Below are 17803 nucleotides of genomic sequence, written 5' to 3'. Positions count from 1 at the left end.
GGCGTGTGCGTGGCTTAGGAACACAAGGCAAGACGCCGTCTTGAGTGAGACTGGTCTTGTCGCACGGCTTCGGCTTCGTAGTAAGTAGCAACAGCTCGAGTGTGAGATATCGTGGAGGGGCACTGCGGGTATAGGGTGTAGGGTAGCGTCCAACAGTGCGAGGGGTGGAAGAACGGCCGACGCAATATTACACAAATTGGCGACGACTGTATATATTGCTGCACTTTCCAGGTTCTGCACCCCTGGCAGCCGTCGAGGTTTCAAGTACAACCGAGTACGGTAGAGACGGGCGAGCGAGCAGGGAGGGGACCCAAGAGTCAGTTCACCGTGTCGGTGCGCCATGCATCATCTCACGTAGGCCTAGCACCAGGCACTGACGACTTTCCATGGCGCAACCCTCCAGCCTTCTGCACCTCGCACTAGCTGCCGCCCGGCGACGTGTGCTGGGGGGCCCGATGTGAGTGGCCCACGATGGGTTTCAAAGACTTCAGCGCGCACACCCTCAGCACCTCTCGCGCGCCTACCGGGAACTCATGGCGTGCACACCAGACTGATGCCGTTGCAAAAGGACCGTGGCGCGTTGCGATGGCAATGTCACAAGAGGACGGGACGCCTTCACGATCGCCATCCTTTCATCAGCGCGAACAGGGCACCATTTCCTTTCTCGACGGTGACCTGACAGGTATTCCTGTGCCGCTCAGGGGCAGCACCACTCAGCGTCCGTCGTCTGGCAATGGGGCGCCCACCGTGTGGGGTTAGCCTATGGAGCGGCCAACGCCATTGCCGAAAGGATCATCGATAACTGTCACCATGTCTTTTTTCTTTGCCCGCTCTAACCGTGGCTTGCGTTGGCAAGATCTGGGAGCCCTGCAAGACCCTTCTTTCTTCAAACCTTCCCAAGAGCCCACGGCACCCCATGGTGTGGACTTTGTTCCGACGCATGCCCCCAGCGTCCTCGTCCAGCAGACCCAGAGTCGCACAGCTGCTGACTGCACGAGAATGTCCTTGGTCGTCACACCTATCTTTGCAGCGCATGCAGCGGGCTCCGAAATCCACTTGGCATCTCAGGAACATGCTGATCGCCTGGCTCTATTCTCGGTCCAACACACCTGAGCTCCATTTTACGTGCAGACCGTGTGCACGGTCACCGCCTTGCCATTCGTCGCTGCACCTGCTATTGCCCACACCGCCAACATCATTTCCAGGCCTACCCTGGCCCCCTTCGCAGCCTATACCTACAGTTCATCGTGTGCCACACTCAATCATCAATCACAAACTGCAGAAGCTTGCATCGAGTCAAGACGTGTCCCGCGAATTATCTGCGAGCGTCTTCTGATTACCTCAAGAGTCAGTCACGTCGCCGAATGGAGCCACTAGCATCGACTCGGCAATCTGGGTATATTGCACTACGCCTCTAGCAGCTTATCGTCGGAGGTTAGGACCGTGCTAGCTGCTCACAGTAACTGAAATGCTTTGCAGATGATTGATCGATGGACGGTGAGTCTCGTGAGGGTTGCAGTCAATGCCAGTCATCAGGGCAGACCTCAGGAGAGCCTCGCACGCTACCATCAGCATGCCAGGCCCTGGTCGCAACGCGATCGGAAAGTCGCTGCAGCAAAGTTCAGACAACGTTCCATTGTTAGCCACTACGGCTGACCTGAGCATCTTCTCTGGTAGCCTTGTGGTAGCCTATTGCATCCTAATGGTCTATTCCTATCATCTTACGTCACAAGGCTGGCAAGGCACACCCAAAAGAGTTCGGTACTCCAACACCAACGGCCGTTTCATCGTCTGCTTTTCTTTTCATCATGTTCGCATCATTCTGAACAATCCTCCGGTTCACCCTCAAACGTGCCGTCTGGGCCCCGCATCGAGTCCTGCATGTCTCATATCTAGTGTCATCGTGACGGTCCCGCACATGCTGCCACGCTCAACCGTATGGCGTAGTACCAACCCCCGCTTCGGACATCCCCTCATCGTCTTAACGTTGTGACGGTATCGGCTGCTTGCGAGGAGATGCGCAAATACCGGAGACGCCCCTCCACCCGATTTGTCACGGCCACCGCACCACGTTGGCGCTCCAAGAACACAAGCAGTCGAGTAAAGAATGGCCGCAGGACTGTGTACGCTTCAAAGCAAGGGGGCGATTCTACATAGCGGGTGAGAACAATTCTTCTTTACGACAGCGCGATTCGGGTTCGCATCTCGGTTGTGCCCAGTCTAGTTGGAGTTGACAGATACTGGCTCCAGGATTTCAAGACAAGCGCCAACATTCAGCCCCATGAAGTCGCACAGGTGCCGTCTGATGCATGGTCTTACTTTGACGCTATGATCTCCGATGGAGCTACTGGTCCGTGTTCCAACTGTACCACCAACGGTGCTGACGGTTCAAGGGCCTTGTGGCACAGATGTATACGGGTCGTGCTGACAGCTGAACCTTTTCGTACACTGAGTCACTTTGAACATGTCTTGATTGGTCCTAATTTCTAGCGGCAACATTATCCCCCGGACCACAGCCTCAATGGTCGACCCGTCAACATCGGAGCGCAAACAGATGTCATGAAGCGCTGGCCGCTGGAACAAACACAATTTGCGGTGTGAGAGGCTCAGAAAGACCAAATAATTCCAATTGACAGGAAACCTCCGGTCTTGGTCGGCGGGTCAGCCTGTGAAAGTCTCGGCAAATATCCACAGCTCAGCAGAAACTTCTCGAACATTTGATCATCGGTGATGATATTGTCGGCACACCATCAATCAGCTTTTACTTGGAAGCGAGTTTCGTATAGATTATTTTCGACCACCATCGCGGCGTACATGTACCGGTTACCGCTTCCTGACCACAATCGTGGGGTAAGTCGCACCAATGACAGTAAAACTGGTAGGTGGCGCAAGAAGCTATTTCTAAGCTATAGTTATGCCCATATTACAGATGTCGCAAGGGTGGAAGATTAGCCGGTCGATGTATCGCGTGGGGTAAGTATGGCACGAGTTCTGCTGCGGGAACACTGACATGAGGACAGATGGAAAGACAGTCAACAACGGCCCAACTTCGGCGCCATATGACTTCTCGTCACTCAGTTGTACAATGTTGGAGCCGTGTGTTTATTGACAAATTCAGTGTTCGCCTTCATGGTGCGTCATCATCAGATGGGTAGTCCGTCTCTATAATTCATGATGCACACGCGCGCACTGGGAACTGCCACGTGTCATCGCACACCTCGTTAGGGTCCAGATCGCATACTCAACCGATGATGACCACGAATGCAAAGCACTCGCCTTCGCGGTACTGTGTTCGCTCCAACTATTCGAATCGCACATGAGCTGGAACATAGAGCGTCCAGACCTCGGCAACCCCGAAAGTGAACCTGAACGATCCAATTGATGCGCAACTAACGACAATATTACAGTATCAACTCTGAAAACAGAAAAGAAGTAACCTTATCGATTGAGATGCACGCAAACATCCCAACAAAATAGGCAGACAAGACACGATAAGCGATAAAAGCAACACTGTATAACGAAAAACGTTCGCTTCGGCTACGAGGCTTCTGTATCCAAGCTTCCCCGCATGCCTTCAACCCATCGACAAAATGACCGCAACGAGTAGAAGAGAAAGCGACAGGTCATTGGCGGATACATATCAATTGTGTAACGAAGTTTCTGTATGTCGAAAAACATAAACGTCCATGACATTCCCCTTTGTACCCGAAGGCCAAGGTACGTTTTCGCAGATCTCATGGACTACACGTGGAAACTAATGGATTTAAGTTCCTTGTACCTTACTTGGCACATCTTGTTCGAGGCTGTCGTGCTTTGTTGTTGACCCAAAGCACGCGTCCCGGCATGGTGAATGCCGATTGTTGGGGCGGAAGAAGGAAATATGCCACAACAAGTGCATTGCATGTGAATTTCTGTCATTGGAAGTATACACTACATATCAAGATAACAGTACCTTTGAGAGAACTTCAGTGCAAAACTCAACGTACACTCACTTCACTTCGTTTCTTCCTTGATTCTTTTTCATACACTCGTTTTAATTGAACTCTCGCACTCTCCACGCAGAAAATGGCGACCATGCTTGTGCAAACCGAGGTCGAGTACCAAGTACCGGTGATGATGGTTACGGCAGCGTCTACACCGCGGAAACTATGGGAACATCCGGATCCAAAGTCTACGGCTATGTGGAAGTTTATGCAGGATGCCAATGCGAAACGAGGACTCCAGATGCAGGTACGTCTTTCTCCTTGGACTGGACAGGATGGGAAGAGGAATGAGAGCTGGGTGGAGCATCAAGTTTGTCGAACACGATCTTCCACTTGATCAACAAGTCATGGCCGATTGGGACGAGAAGGCGGAACATGTGCCTCTTGTGCGAAGCGCAAAAGTTTAATGACATGGACATGGACACGAGCCTGTCGCGTGCCATCAAAGACTTGATTTGGTTTACAACAGGAACCAGTAGTAACAAGTACATCACATGTAACACTGCTAACATGTTTCTCCTAGACCTTCCGCGACCTCTACAACTGGAGCGTGGGCCCCTCGCGCACCGATTTCTGGACCGACATGTGGAAAGCCAGCAACCTGATCTACTCAGGCACCTATACAACCGTCGTCGACACCTCGCTCCCCATGGAAACAAACCCCCACTGGTTCCACGGCACACACCTCAACTTTGCCGAAAACATCCTCTTCACCGCCTCCCCTACCGACTCTTCTGTCCGCACCACGACCCACAAAGAAGAATCTAAAATCGCCTTAACAGAGATCCGCGAGGGAAACACCGAAGTCCGACATCTGACATGGGGTGATTTGCGCCGGCGCGTGGGTGTTCTCGCGAATGCGCTGCGCGCTAGGGGGGTAGGAAAGGGGGATCGCGTTGCTGTTATCGCGTCAACGAGTTTCGATACTTTTGTTGCGTTTATGGCGACGGTTGCCGTGGGCGCACTCTTCAGTTCTAGTAGTACTGATATGGGCGCCAAAGGCATTCTCGAACGGTTGTTGCAGATTCGTCCCAAGTACGTTTTTGTGGATGATTGGGCCGTGTATAATGGCAAGACTTTTGATTTGAGACCGAAGATTGAGGAGATACTTGAGGGTATGGAGAGGGGTGGTGTGGAAGAGTTTGAGGGTGTGGTTGTGCAGGCTAGGTTTCCTGGAAGGCCGGCTGACGTTGCGGGTTTGGCGAAGACGGTGCGCTTGGATGAGTTTTTGGAGCTTGCGGGTGGGGACAATACGTTGGTGTTCGAGAGGGTGGCTTTCAGAGATCCGTTTCTGATTGTTTACTCGAGTGGAACAACGGGCGTGCCGAAGTGCATTGTGCATTCGACTGGCGGTGTGCTCATCAATGTTTGCAAAGAGAGCATACTGCACAAGGAGATGACGCCCGAGAGTGTGGCTCTGCAGTACACTACAGTAAGTTCTTCCTCTATCTAATGTCGATTTTACAGATCAACTGACCGACAAACACAGACTGGATGGATCATGTACGTTGTATCCGTACAAGTCTGTCTCTTCGGCACCCGCACTATTCTTTACGACGGCTCCCCCTTCCAACCCACCCCCGAAGCCTTCCTCTCCATCCTAGAAGAACAGCGCATAACCGACTTCGGCACCTCCCCACGCTTCCTCCACGAGCTCCAAAAGCGAAACATTGCACCCCGCAACCTCTTCCAGTTCTCCCACTTAAAAAGCGTAGGAACGACCGGTATGGTCCTCACAGAAGCACAATTCGAATGGTTCTACGACACTGGTTTTCCCGCCTCCGTCCACCTACGCAACCAATCCGGCGGCACCGACATAGCCGGACGCTTTGGACTCGAAAACCCACTCGAGCCCGTTTACGTAGGCGGATGTCAAGGACCCGGTCTAGGCACCAAGATACAAGTTTACGACTCCCTCATCGAATCCGGTCCCGGCTGCGCAGTCCCCGACGGTGAGCCAGGCGAGCTCGTCGCCACAGCCTCCTTCCCCAACCAGCCAATCTACTTCTGGGGCGACGACGCTCAAAATACGCGGTACCAGTCTGCATACTTTACCCGTTTCCCTGGTGTATGGACGCACGGCGACTTCATCCAAATGCATCCCATTACAGGTCAAATCCTGTTCCTCGGCCGCGCAGACGGCGTGTTGAATCCTAGCGGTGTTCGTTTCGGATCCGCGGATATTTACAGTGTTGTCGAAACGCACTTTCCCGAGGTGGCGGATAGTATCTGTGTGGGACAACGGCGACCGAGGGATGTAGATGAGAGTGTTATACTCTTTCTCAAGATGAACAAGGGGTTCGAGTACACTGAGTCGCTGGTGAAAAAGATCAAGAACAAGATTGCAGAGGAGAGGAGTCGACGACATGTTCCTAGGTTTGTGTTCCAAACTTGGGACATTCCGGTAAGTTTACCCTTTGCGTTCTAGTTGTTTTTTTGCAACTAACGGATATTCGGCAGACTACGGTAAATCTGAAAAAGGTCGAACTACCTGTCAAGCAGATTGTGTCCGGGAAGAAGATCAAGCCGAGTGGGACGTTGGCGAATCCGGAGAGTCTCAAGTTCTACGAGCAGTTTGCGCATGTGGAGGAGGTGATTAAGAGGATGACGAACGAGAAGAAGACGTGGAGGAGATGTACGTTGTAGGTCGGGGAGAAGGTAGATCATCGGCTTGGTGTTTTGGGATGGTGTGTTTTAGGATAGTGTGTGGCGTCCTTCGTTCTTCTTCTTTTGCTCTTATTTTCACTTCGACTCTATACCTATAGGCCACCTTATTTTCGGCAACTTCGTCATCTCACGATTCATACATATACTTTAGCTGTAATACATATTACTTCTTATACGTTGCAACCATGGATCGTTTGTCGCTTGCAATGAATTGAATATCCTCTGATTTGCCGTGGGATATTGTGCAAGATGTGCTCATATCCTTCGTGTCCATCCGATATGAGCTCCCCGCAGCCCAGCGTACCTTTGCCGACTCCAATTGCGTTCCTTCTCTTATATCATGATCAAGCCGTCACCCTTTAGAGCAAACCCTTCCTAGCCAAATCAACCTTCTTGCCAAATTCGCCATTGCTCCATCCTCCCTTGCTGCCACAGATGGCGATTCCATCACCAAGCTCGACCTTTTCTTCTGTGCTGTCCCAGGCGCAAGGGCAGTGGTGCGGGAAGTGGACGCAGGAAAGGGTGCCGGGGCAGAGGTAGTGAGAACATTGTGCTGAGAGGTCATGTTAGCCAAGGACATCGGTATCTCGCTGGTAGATGGGATTGTAGAAGGCGCATGTGCCGTGAAATTGAGGTGCAGGTAGAGAAGTGGGAGCGAGTGCGCAATATGGGGAGAAGGAGGAGAGTAACATACCAGCCTCATACTGTGCTTGATACCAACTACTATCACTCCTCACATTCTGCGGCTCCTGATGTTGCTGCCCTCCACCACCACCGAACATCTGATCGAAGAAGCCGAACTGTGCGCTTGAGCACCATATGAATGATGCGAGGACTGCGAGGATAATTTGGAATCGCGCCATGGTCACTGTGGTGTTTCGAAGTGTATACGACGACGACGACGATACGAAATCAAACTGGTAAAGTTCAATAGACGGCTATGTGCGAAGTGGATGATGTGGAGGTTTGGTCCAGTTGATGCAAACAGGCCAAACAAGGTAAAGTTGGGTGGCAGGGGTATAGTCTTGGCAAGAAACCCAGAGCTCGGTGGTCCGCAAAAAACTCCGCTGGAATATTCAAGCTTCGATATCGCGAACTTATCCTACGCGACAACCCACCTTACCACCCATCACATTCGCTCAGCAACACCCATTACTCACCGTAAATCTTACGCAATCTCAACACTGAAATGTCAGTTTATCCTTCGCATTCAGCGCCATGGTAGCGCAGACTGCGCGGCCCCAGCAACCGTGAGATCAGCCGAAAAGAGCGCAAAACTGACCTCTTCACAGCATGCATCTCATGTACATTCCCGACCCGGAGAACCCGGCCAAGCGCATCTACACGCTGAAGAAGGTCATCGATGGCGAAGTCAGCAAGAGCGCGCATCCCGCTCGTTTCTCGCCCGACGACAAGTACTCGAGGCACAGGGTCACCATCAAGAAGCGCTACGGACTGCTTTTGACACAGCAGAGTATGTTGGAAACCGCATAATCCTATAGGGGGATACGTTGGGGAATCAGAGCTAACTGTGGGTACAGAGAACAAGGTCGCTGAGAAGGTGTAAGCGCACAAGAATGTACGATCAATGTTATTACACGGGCGAAAGACAGTGATGGGGATCAAGGATACGTGATGCGATGTAGCTGGAGACGCGGCGTCTTGAGGGGGCGGAGGATGGGCTGAGAGTGGTGGAGGCATGACAAGGGCGTTCAACGGCGTATTGGCGAAAGAAAAGTCTGATGACACGCGCCGACTTACTTCATAGCGGTACGGAGCGCCTCAATTTTCTCTTCAATGGGCAAGAGGCAGGTTTTCGAATGCAACGATTACTATCATATGTTTGCGAGCAAAAGTATGCGCATGTGCTGATACAAAGATTCGTAAGATGGGCAGCATCGCGACATCATCCACTAACGTGTATTTACCATGAAGCTTAGAAATAGCCCGTATATAACAAGTCATCAAGTCGTCAAATCGCAAGATGCCAATAACGCCTATGCTATGCAACAAGAGCTGAAATCTCTTTTTCCTCCCACGCGTCATCTTTTTACATACTTGTACCGATAAGCTTGTTTCCCATCTTTCGCCTCCCTCTCCTCATCAACACCAACCTCCTCCCTTCCCCATTGTCTCATCACGACCTTTCCGAGCAACTTCTTCTCCTCCTCCAGTTCCCTCACACTCTCCGTCCACTGCCCATCACGCTTGCCCACCACCGTCTTAGCCTTCTCCTTCATAAGTTTGCTAAGCAAGGTGGCTAGTTTCTCGTCCATCTGCTGATTGATAGCATCGTTTTCAGCGGCTTGGTTTGTAAGACGGGTTTCGAGGGCTTCGTTCTCGGAGCGGAGAGCAGAGAGTTGGCTCTCCAAGGTGGCTATTGTGTCCTGAGAGACGGACGTGGATGTGGCTTGGAGGTTCTTGTTGTCTTTGCGGAGGGCGGAGAGTTCGGATTTAAGCACCTTGGTTTCGGAAACTTGTTTGCGGATGATGTCGCGGAGGTTGGCGATTTCCGCATCTTTTGCGTTCGGTCCGGTTGTAGATGATGACATGGTAGTATCGTCGTCCGTGTCTTCTTCCGCGAGCTTCGCAGCCGTGGCGGCGCGGAGCTTCTCTGCTTCTTCTTTGGCCCGCTTGAGGTCCTTGGTAAGGCTCCTCTTCTCACTACGCTCTTGCTCCAGTAATGCACCGGCTTTGCGTACAGCGTCTTCGGCCTTGTCGCGAACGTCCTCCATCATGGCCTCGTGTCCTTCAATCATGTCTGCGTGTTGGTCGCGCAACTCGTTGTACTTGTTCTCCGCTTCCAGTTTCAGCTCTTTCATCTTGCTGAGCTTCTTCTCGACGTCGTTCAGGCGGCGATCTGCCGCCGTGCGAGCGTCCTGTAAACGGTCATTGGCATCTTCAAGGTCTTGCTCAAAGCGTTCTGCATCAGCTCGGGCCTTGGCACTTTCGCGATGAGCTTCTGCCAGCTGCTGGCGAAGATTCGTGTTGCCCGTCTCGAGGCTTTGTAGTCGACCTTGAGCTATGTTGATGCGTTGCTCAGCCTGCTCTTGCGAATCAACGTAAGAAGAGATCTCTTGTTCCTTCGCAGTCAGATTGGATTGGGCAGATCGCAGTTGGGACTGTAAGGTTCTTATGCGCGTTTCGAGTTCAGCTACCTCCGGGAGCTGTCCATCACTTGCGGTCTTATTGGTGCCAGAGTGATTGAGTTGCGATTCAAGAGACTTGACATATCTTTGCAGAGCGGCTGCATCTTGAAGCTGCTGGTCTTTGATAGCGAGGTCTGCAAGCGCAGATGCAAGTTGTGTCTCGAGAGAACCCACTCGCATCTCCAGCTCACTCGTGTCCGAACGGTGCTGCTCCTTTGTCGTACCGTCTGCGCGTGCTGCTTCGAGTTGCGATTGGAGATCTCTTATGAGAGTCTCCAGATCGCCTGAGCGACGAGTTTCTTGGTCCAGAGCAGTGACATCCTTTCGTGCAGTCTCCAGCTCTGATTGTAAAGTGCGAAGCCGAGAGTTGAGGTCGAGATTTGTATGGAACAGCTGTTGTTTAGCTGCTACATCGGCATGCGAGCATTCGACTTCGAATTTGGCAGCCTGGAGTTGACCTTCCAGTTCGGCAATGCGGGCTGTGTGGTGCTGAGCCTCGGTTTCAACAACAGAATACATCTCATGTCTTCTTCGAGCCTCCTCACGAGCTGCCTTTGCGTCAGACGTAGCCGTTTCGAGGCTTGACTGCAGAGCATTTGCTCGCGCTTGGACTGATGAGAGTTGCTCGGTCAACAATAAACGCTCCTTTTCAGCATCCTCATTTCCGTGTCCAGATTCATGTAGTTTTGTCTCCTTCAGGTCATGCAGTTCACGCTCGTGTATTTGGCGTACTTGCGCTAGCTCTGCTTGGACTTCTTCTAGCCTTTGATCTTTGTCTTCGACCTCTTCAGTAAGTTGGCGCTTCGATTCTTCCAGACTTCTTCGTTTTCGTTCAAACTCTTCAAGCATAGTCTCCAACTTTGAAAGATTCTGTAGGCGCATTTCTTCTCCAAATTCATGCATCCTGCTCTCCAACGCATCCTCTCGTGCCTTCATGTCAGCGTCCGCGGCTGTGCGAGCTGCTTCGTGATCTGCACGTTGCTGTTCTATGCTCTTCTCTAGATCTGACACCTTCTCTTTATGCTTGTAATTGTCGTTGCGCGTGCTTTCGAGCTCTGAGCGAGTATACGAAAGGATCGTCTCAAGTTCAGTAATGCGCGATCTCGAAGTAGATTCTTGCTGCTCAAGGCGATGTTGCAGCTCTGCGATCCTATTCCGTGCCACGTCCTGTTCACTTGTATCGATAACGGCCGAAGTGTGCCGTATTACTGTCTCTTGCGTAGGTTTCCGCGGTGTATCGTAGTCCTCCACTGTAGGTTGTAGCGATCGTGCTTTCGGGGGTGAGGATCGCGGAACTTGTAGATAACTGTGTCTTGGTGCATGCAGCGGTGTGCCTGTAATTGCGCCCTCCATCTCCGTGTCCGGTAGATTGCTCAGAAAGCTCCGAACTTTCTCTTCATTCTCCATAGACCGCTCAGATGCTGGTATACTGTGCTGGCGCTCGTTCTTCGTGCCATTTGCGCGCCTTGTAGGAGAAGCGGTGCGAGACCGACTCTTTCTCCGCTGCTCGGTATCCTCTACCACGACTACGGGCTCGCCCACTTCTGTTGCTTGTCTACTCTCGCTTCCATCTTGTATAGCGTCCATTCTTATCACGGGCCGTTTCGTGTTGGCTTCTTTCCGCGATTTTATCTGTGCCAGGGGTAGGTCTGCCGTCATCCAGTAGGTCATGTTCATAGTGAAGTCTTCTGGCCCTTCAATCTCGCTCGTATCTACGTGGTCGACAGGCGGTTGGTGGCTGTGTTCTAGTTCGGTAGACTCGAATGTGGAGTTGAGGCCCAGAGCATCCAGATCCATCTCATATTGTGATCCATCTTGAGATGGGCGACGTGCTGGACTACGCTGGGGCGATTGGAAGCGCGTGGGGCTGGCTGTATACGATGAGTGTGTTCGGACCATGATTATTACATGCGGCTATGAACAGGGAGCGTCGCGATGTCGTGATGCTGGGATATGATAAGAATTGTGATGCCGTTGTCTGTTTGTTGTGGTAACGCGATTACAGCGTGTCTCGCGAGTCGAGAAACCGCGCACGGACTGAGACGCCGACTCATGATCAGGGTCTTGGTGAAAGCAATGCTCTCGGTAATCCGTCAGAGCTCATCAAACGTCAAGCGTGAATTGGTTGTTGGGTGATCGTTACCAACATATTTAGACTCAACAAATGAATAGTTTGACAGCTAATTTAGATCACATAGCCGGGTTACTGTCAACAGTACATCCTGTTCACTATTTTGTTCACACCCTCATACATCTTCCATACGTGTACTTTCCCAATGACTCAATTGGATTACTCTCTTCTCGCTTAGTTACTATAGACTTGGACTAAAGGTGACCCATCGCAGCCAATTATCGTGTGAGCAAGGAATGAATGTCAAAACAAACAGAATCGTCAACCTAGAGTTAATGTGGTGACGATGCCGGGTGCGCCAAAGACTGCACATACTTCTCAGAACGTGTTGGTTTTGAAACAAGACCAAGCTGCTTTCGTCAGATATGGTGATGTCTTGGCTGCAATGAATGGCCTTTTCAAAGCCATGCTGGTATATCACCGATAGCCATGCAAGGATAGATGGCGTAATGGAAAAGTGATGCCATGTGCTTGGACACCATTTGCCTGGATAGCGCATGAGATTTTCATGATATGTGCTCAACATCAGAAAAGCTAGGTGGATGACCATAGCTGATCTTGGGAACACCTCGAATGTATAGAATCATCACTATGCGTCTTTGATGTTGTGATCTTACGCCCTTCATTCACCCAATCTTGTGCTATGCAGCATGAGATTTGCACTGGGCGACTGCACTGTCCTGCTAGCTGGAGAAAAAAAATCCTTCTCGTTCTCTTGTTGGATGATGCTGGTCCTTATCGGATAGCTCACCAGTCGCGCTTCGCTCAGTGATTATCTGCTGGAATAGCAGTTCGTGATCGGTGACGGTTCGTACATGAAGCGAGCCGGCCGTGGGCACCGCGTTCCAGTCATGGCTATTAAAGTCGATCTCGAGCTCCGAGCAACCGCGGTGTGAAGCAAAATGACACAAAGATCGCATTATCTGTAGATGCAGTGCGACCACAATACTGTCAAACGGCACTCCATAGTCGCATCATGCAATGTCTTGTGCGAGCCACTATCAAACCAAGTCTTGATAGGCGGTCGTATGTCTTAGAGGCTGTCCATGTCGCATTCGATGTCTTACCTGCAAACCCCTTGTCATGCATGGCGGGGAGTCTTCCGTCTTCCGTGGAGCGTATGAAGAATAACAGCGAGCGCTATAAACTGCGGAGAAGATGGGTGAGTTGGCGAGGGGTAAGAGAACAAGACGCGGTAAGACGGTAAGCAGCCCCCACGCATGCTATTCGAAGCGTCTCTCGCGCGAGCTTGTTCATTGTGCGTGCTGCATAGGCGGCGTCCGCTTGTGGGTCCGGGATGCTGGACCGAGAGGGTCCTGCAGACGACATCATCGCATGGTGGTGATGTCGGTCAGTTCCGAGCTCGATGATACTACGACCCACCCTGCTGACGCTGCTCTCCCGAGCTGCGGGTAGCTGTTCGTCCTCTAGACCCGCGTGCACGTCATTGCGAAGGGGTCCAGTGAACGTACAGTCCTCGAAGGATGGGGTGCACAGGCGAAATGACAGATGATGCGGGGTAGGCGCGTCCTTGGTTACACGACAGCACGCTTCAAGGTACTGGTTGCTCTGGCGTCCATCGCCGACCCTTTGTCTATCATTGAGTGGTGCCGACTGCGGGACGGGTAGTGTCTGCGCGTATCGCGACGTGGAGCAAAGAGTGATAGTTAATCAGGGTCCGGTCGACAGCGGCGGCTATGCTCGGCTTCCCGCTCAGGGACAAAGGGCAATGCTGCATGCACGCAATCATGTCCTGCAACACCCATGAACTTCGTGGGGCTTCTATCCCATGTGCTGCTGGGGTCGGAGACTGCAGATGCGTAGCTCGTGCTGAGAGCCATGGCGTTCGTCATCTCGTGTGAGATTCAAGAAGCTTGTGATGGTTGTCGAACGGCTCTCCGAGAGTCTGCCCGTCGGCGCCGTAAAAACGTCGTCTTCGATGCTGTGACACTCTGGCAGTGTTGCTGGCGTCGATCAGGTACCCTCAGGCACAGGATAGATTGGGTGCAGGTCGGATTGCAGTCGCGGCATAAGTGCTGGTGGTTGGCATGGAGCACGGACGATTCCAAGGTTTGCTTGCAGCTCGTCGAGTGCTGCATGACACCAGCAACAAAGGGGTGCACTATTGTGGCTGCCTCTGACGTCCCATCCGTATATCGAAGCTGACTTGATCTACTCGTTGACTGTTGTTTGCCGCCGGCCACAAAGCCAATCTCCCAGCATTATGCCCGCGCCGTCGTGGAAAATTCTCGGGGTGCCTCATCGAGTCACCACACCCGGATATCTCCACTCTTGCATTTCGACTCACATAAAGCGTTGATGCTTCCTAGCAACCACTGATCCACTTCACCAGCATTGACAGCTGTCTTTCAGTACACTACCTTCGACCAGGTTCTGTCCCACGCCTTCGAAGTCGACGTCAGCAGCAGCATCCGCTTTACGCGCAGGACCGATTCTTGCGTCCAGCCATCATCTAAGCGTTCATTCCGGTCCAGTGTGCTACCCCACGCGCCCAGCTTGCCCCGCGCATTGCGCACGCTGCCCTGAAAACCAACTTTAGGGTTCATCCTTCTGTACCATCCGAGAGCGTCGCAGCCAATTGGACAAGGGTCACCTGCATCGATCCCCACGCTGCATCTTTTACCCCAGACTCACGGCATTTCGTCCTAATACACGCCTCAAAGTCATATACACCGGCTTTCAGACCGTGCCCTGCGATTGTGTCACTTCCACGCATGCCATCGGTCCGTAACTGAATCGGTACGATTGCTCACAGCACCTTTGTACCATATACTCTCTCGGTATCCAGGCGCTACACATTATATCTTCCCAGTTACGCATATCCAGCTTGTGGGATGAATTTCGGCTTCAAGAACAATACTTCGCACTGGCCTGTTGGACAAGAACACATCAACCGATAGCCTGGTCGTCCGATCCCCCGCATTTCTATTTGTGGCTGCATACCATCATTGCTTTCTTAAAAGTTTCGGAACAACGATAAGCTTGCTTTTTCTACTGTTCCTGGAGGCTCCACGGACCTCCTAGCAAGCCTTGTCAAACCTGACTTGCCGAATCAGAAAAGAGTCCCGCAGCCAGCTACCCACGGCACGCGAGCGATCGTCATCGAGAAGGCCTATTCTTATCTCATCTTCGTAGCACGTAATGGACTCATCTTTGACTCTCCTCAGTGCGAATATCCGAATTTTGGTACGTGGGCTTTTTCTTCATCATGCGCCGTGCTGCAATGCATGGTAGCAAAAGCGTCCGTGTCTTACACCGGAGGGTGCCTTGGTGGCGGGTCCTTCATGCACGACATACAGCAGGGCAACTCTTATAATTTGCCTCCCACGAAGAAATTTCTCTTCCATGGACATCAGCTAACATGATCACATTTAAGGATACCCAACTCGCTTTGATACACATCCCACTGCACCTGTATCGCAACTTCCTCCAGTCAATTCTTCAACTAGTACTGCCCAATGCAACGCGCAAGGCTTTCGGGAACGGTTCTGGTGCCGTGCAGCCGCCTAGAGGTTGGCCTTGCGAACATCCCTTTGTGAACATCTCCATCACACCAGTTGAGTGCTCCATAGTATGCTCGAGGACACTTGCGAGTGAATTGTTTGTGCCTGTTCTCAATCTGTTGGATGCAGAGTCAAGAGAGTCTGTTAGTATCACCACAGATGACTTCATCGTAATGCAAGTCGATGGTGAAGGACTTGATGCAGGTCAACGCGTCTTGGAGCTTACCAGTCCTCTCGCTCTGGCTGGAATGTGAGTAAGATTTGCCGCGGAGTTTATGCATGTGGCTGACCTGATGTTAGTCCCATCTTCTTTATCACCACTTACTTCTCCGACTACATTCTGGTTCCACTGCGACACCGTTCACAGGTTGTGCAGGCGCTTGAGGAACGTGGCTTCCAATTCGAAAAAGACACTTCCTCATATGTTAATTCCTTCCAACATGGCCGTAAACACTCAGCCGCATCACTGGAAGTTCAGCCGCCCAGCACCCCACCGCCAACCACCATTTCAGAGCTCCAAACCAGGACCTTCGCAACACTCAAACGTCGACATATTGTTCCTACTGTGGACTCTAGTATCCGACTCGTTCAGTGTGCCGGGCGACGGGATAGTGCAAATGGCATCAACCAAGCTCGAAATCGCAATAGCATGACCACTGCCGCCGACGACGCACTCCATCTCGGTCTCGTAAAATGCCTCATCACCCAACCATATCCGAAATTTTTATCCCTCACGCTAACTGACACCGAATCTGCGGCATTGCTATTTGATCATACCTTACTGCCGCATTTCGCGCAAGATACTCTCCTCGGCTCGAGAGATGAGTTTTTGACACCCATCACATTGGATCTACGGGACTTGCCAATGGAAAGCACGGGTATTGTGTGTGGTGTGGCCGGCAGATTGGTCGGCGAAACGACAGGACAGCTGGAGGATCCGGTTGAGATGAGTTATCTGAGTACCGCGCGTGCCGGAACGGTCATGGTAGCGGAGGAGGAGCTGGATCGTGCACTTGACGCTCTGCGTGGTGCTGAAAATGGAGTCTCGACATCAAACGAGTAGTTTTGCGCTGTGTATGCAGGTGCGGCACAAACCTTTTTGCAATTGACATGCTTTGGCTCGCAGCACGATCGCTTGATCATGCCAAGTACGCACCTGTTCCTCTTCCTCGGCTTTCTTCGGCTCTTCTTTCACTTCCAACAGTAAGGTTGCCAGAAGATGCGCATGTAGCTATAGCGCTTGGTGATTGTATTAAAAGTTGTCTTTCGTGTATACCTGGGTACGTTCGATGAGTCCATCACGTGCGCGATGTGACCTTACCCAACCACTTGCGCAAACCGATTATAGTGCGGCATCTGAAGTGCTGCCAGGAAAGAACACCCCACTGCTTCAGCCCTCCGCATCTGTCGTGTGTGTTATCTGTTTGCACTGCAGCATCTCTCGAAATTCGCGCTTCCAATAATGAGATGATCTGTTCTTTTGAGTGCACACGAGATGGTGCAGCCACCTGTTCTCCACCAATCATGATCGAGCAGCTCCTTTGGCCCCCACGGCGGCTGAGCTCTTGATGTTGTTCAGCTCAAACATATCGCATCGCACCACAGTGTCCTTCTACTCTCACCACCGAGCCGATGCTTTACTGACAACGGCTTTGGATTTTGGTCAACTTCGCTACAAACACAGGAGGCTAGCCCCGAGCAGCCTCGCCACCGCTAAGATCCATGTTTAGGGGGCACTCGCCGCTGACCTTTGTGGAGAACAAAGAATCACCTGTGAAGCTGATCGAAGTTACCAGTGATGGTCATGCAAGAAGACTGGAAGTAACGGAAGATCTAATCGAGGGATACATTGAAAGAGACTTCGCGGCAAGTCTGCCTGATGCCTAATGCAACGCACGTTAACATGAGCCAAGACATATGGGAGCAGAATTGAGCAGCCAGCAAACGTGGAGACTATTAAACTCTTGTGAGCATATCGATCCCGTCTTATGAATAATGCAATGCTAACGTGTTCTCATCGTAGCTGGTCCAGACGTATAGGAGATTACAATGGCGATATGACGCCTGTGCCTTTGTCATCACATACATTTGGACGCATTGCTCCCTTTGCGCGGGTACCAGAGATCTATCCACGCGTTTTGGGCTATAAAGCGGCAACCTACATCTTCGCTAATCCTCAAATACCTTTATTTCTGCGGCCTACCTCGCCAAAAGAAGCGCGAAGGAGATACCTAAGTAAGCAGTAGAGGTTATGTCATGAAGGGCGTGCTACTAATATCATTATTCTAGGTTTTATCTTGCAGTCTGTACCCGGGGCAATGTCCCACGTGTGTGTTAGCGCTTCTTTCA

At 51.7% G+C, this 17803-nt stretch overlaps 6 protein-coding genes across 6 annotated transcripts; 4 read left to right on the top strand and 2 right to left on the bottom strand.

Annotated features, from left to right (window-relative positions):
* Positions 1–4065: 4065 nt before the first annotated feature.
* Positions 4066–6629, top strand: ALTATR162_LOCUS5421 (uncharacterized protein; the record flags this gene model as incomplete). Its single annotated transcript, XM_043313040.1, has 4 exons — positions 4066–4230; positions 4507–5415; positions 5473–6387; positions 6444–6629. 4 exons carry the CDS (start codon positions 4066–4068, stop codon positions 6627–6629), a joined length of 2175 nt encoding a protein of 724 aa, XP_043168975.1.
* Positions 6630–7009: 380 nt separating this feature from the next.
* Positions 7010–7513, bottom strand: ALTATR162_LOCUS5420 (uncharacterized protein; the record flags this gene model as incomplete). Its single annotated transcript, XM_043313039.1, has 2 exons — positions 7010–7203; positions 7345–7513. The coding sequence occupies 2 exons, from the start codon at positions 7511–7513 to the stop codon at positions 7010–7012; spliced, it is 363 nt and encodes a 120-aa protein (XP_043168974.1).
* A 430-nt stretch (positions 7514–7943) lies between these two features.
* On the top strand, positions 7944–8217 carry ALTATR162_LOCUS5419 (uncharacterized protein; the record flags this gene model as incomplete). Its single annotated transcript, XM_043313038.1, has 2 exons — positions 7944–8124; positions 8192–8217. The coding sequence occupies 2 exons, from the start codon at positions 7944–7946 to the stop codon at positions 8215–8217; spliced, it is 207 nt and encodes a 68-aa protein (XP_043168973.1).
* A 475-nt stretch (positions 8218–8692) lies between these two features.
* ALTATR162_LOCUS5418 (uncharacterized protein) lies at positions 8693–11698 on the bottom strand (the record flags this gene model as incomplete). Its single annotated transcript, XM_043313037.1, has 1 exon — positions 8693–11698. One exon carries the CDS (start codon positions 11696–11698, stop codon positions 8693–8695), a length of 3006 nt encoding a protein of 1001 aa, XP_043168972.1.
* Positions 11699–15312: 3614 nt separating this feature from the next.
* On the top strand, positions 15313–16517 carry ALTATR162_LOCUS5417 (uncharacterized protein; the record flags this gene model as incomplete). Its single annotated transcript, XM_043313036.1, has 2 exons — positions 15313–15704; positions 15755–16517. The coding sequence occupies 2 exons, from the start codon at positions 15313–15315 to the stop codon at positions 16515–16517; spliced, it is 1155 nt and encodes a 384-aa protein (XP_043168971.1).
* Positions 16518–17176: 659 nt separating this feature from the next.
* ALTATR162_LOCUS5416 (uncharacterized protein) lies at positions 17177–17424 on the top strand (the record flags this gene model as incomplete). Its single annotated transcript, XM_043313035.1, has 2 exons — positions 17177–17320; positions 17368–17424. The coding sequence occupies 2 exons, from the start codon at positions 17177–17179 to the stop codon at positions 17422–17424; spliced, it is 201 nt and encodes a 66-aa protein (XP_043168970.1).
* Between the last annotated feature and the right edge of the window lie 379 nt (positions 17425–17803).

Source organism: Alternaria atra (genome assembly GCF_907166805.1).
Source record: "Alternaria atra isolate CS162 genome assembly, contig: 25, whole genome shotgun sequence".
In the NCBI taxonomy this organism is placed as follows: Eukaryota; Fungi; Ascomycota; class Dothideomycetes; order Pleosporales; family Pleosporaceae; genus Alternaria; species Alternaria atra.
Note: the sequence above shows the minus strand (reverse complement) of the source record. Positions and strands in the feature narration are given on the sequence as shown.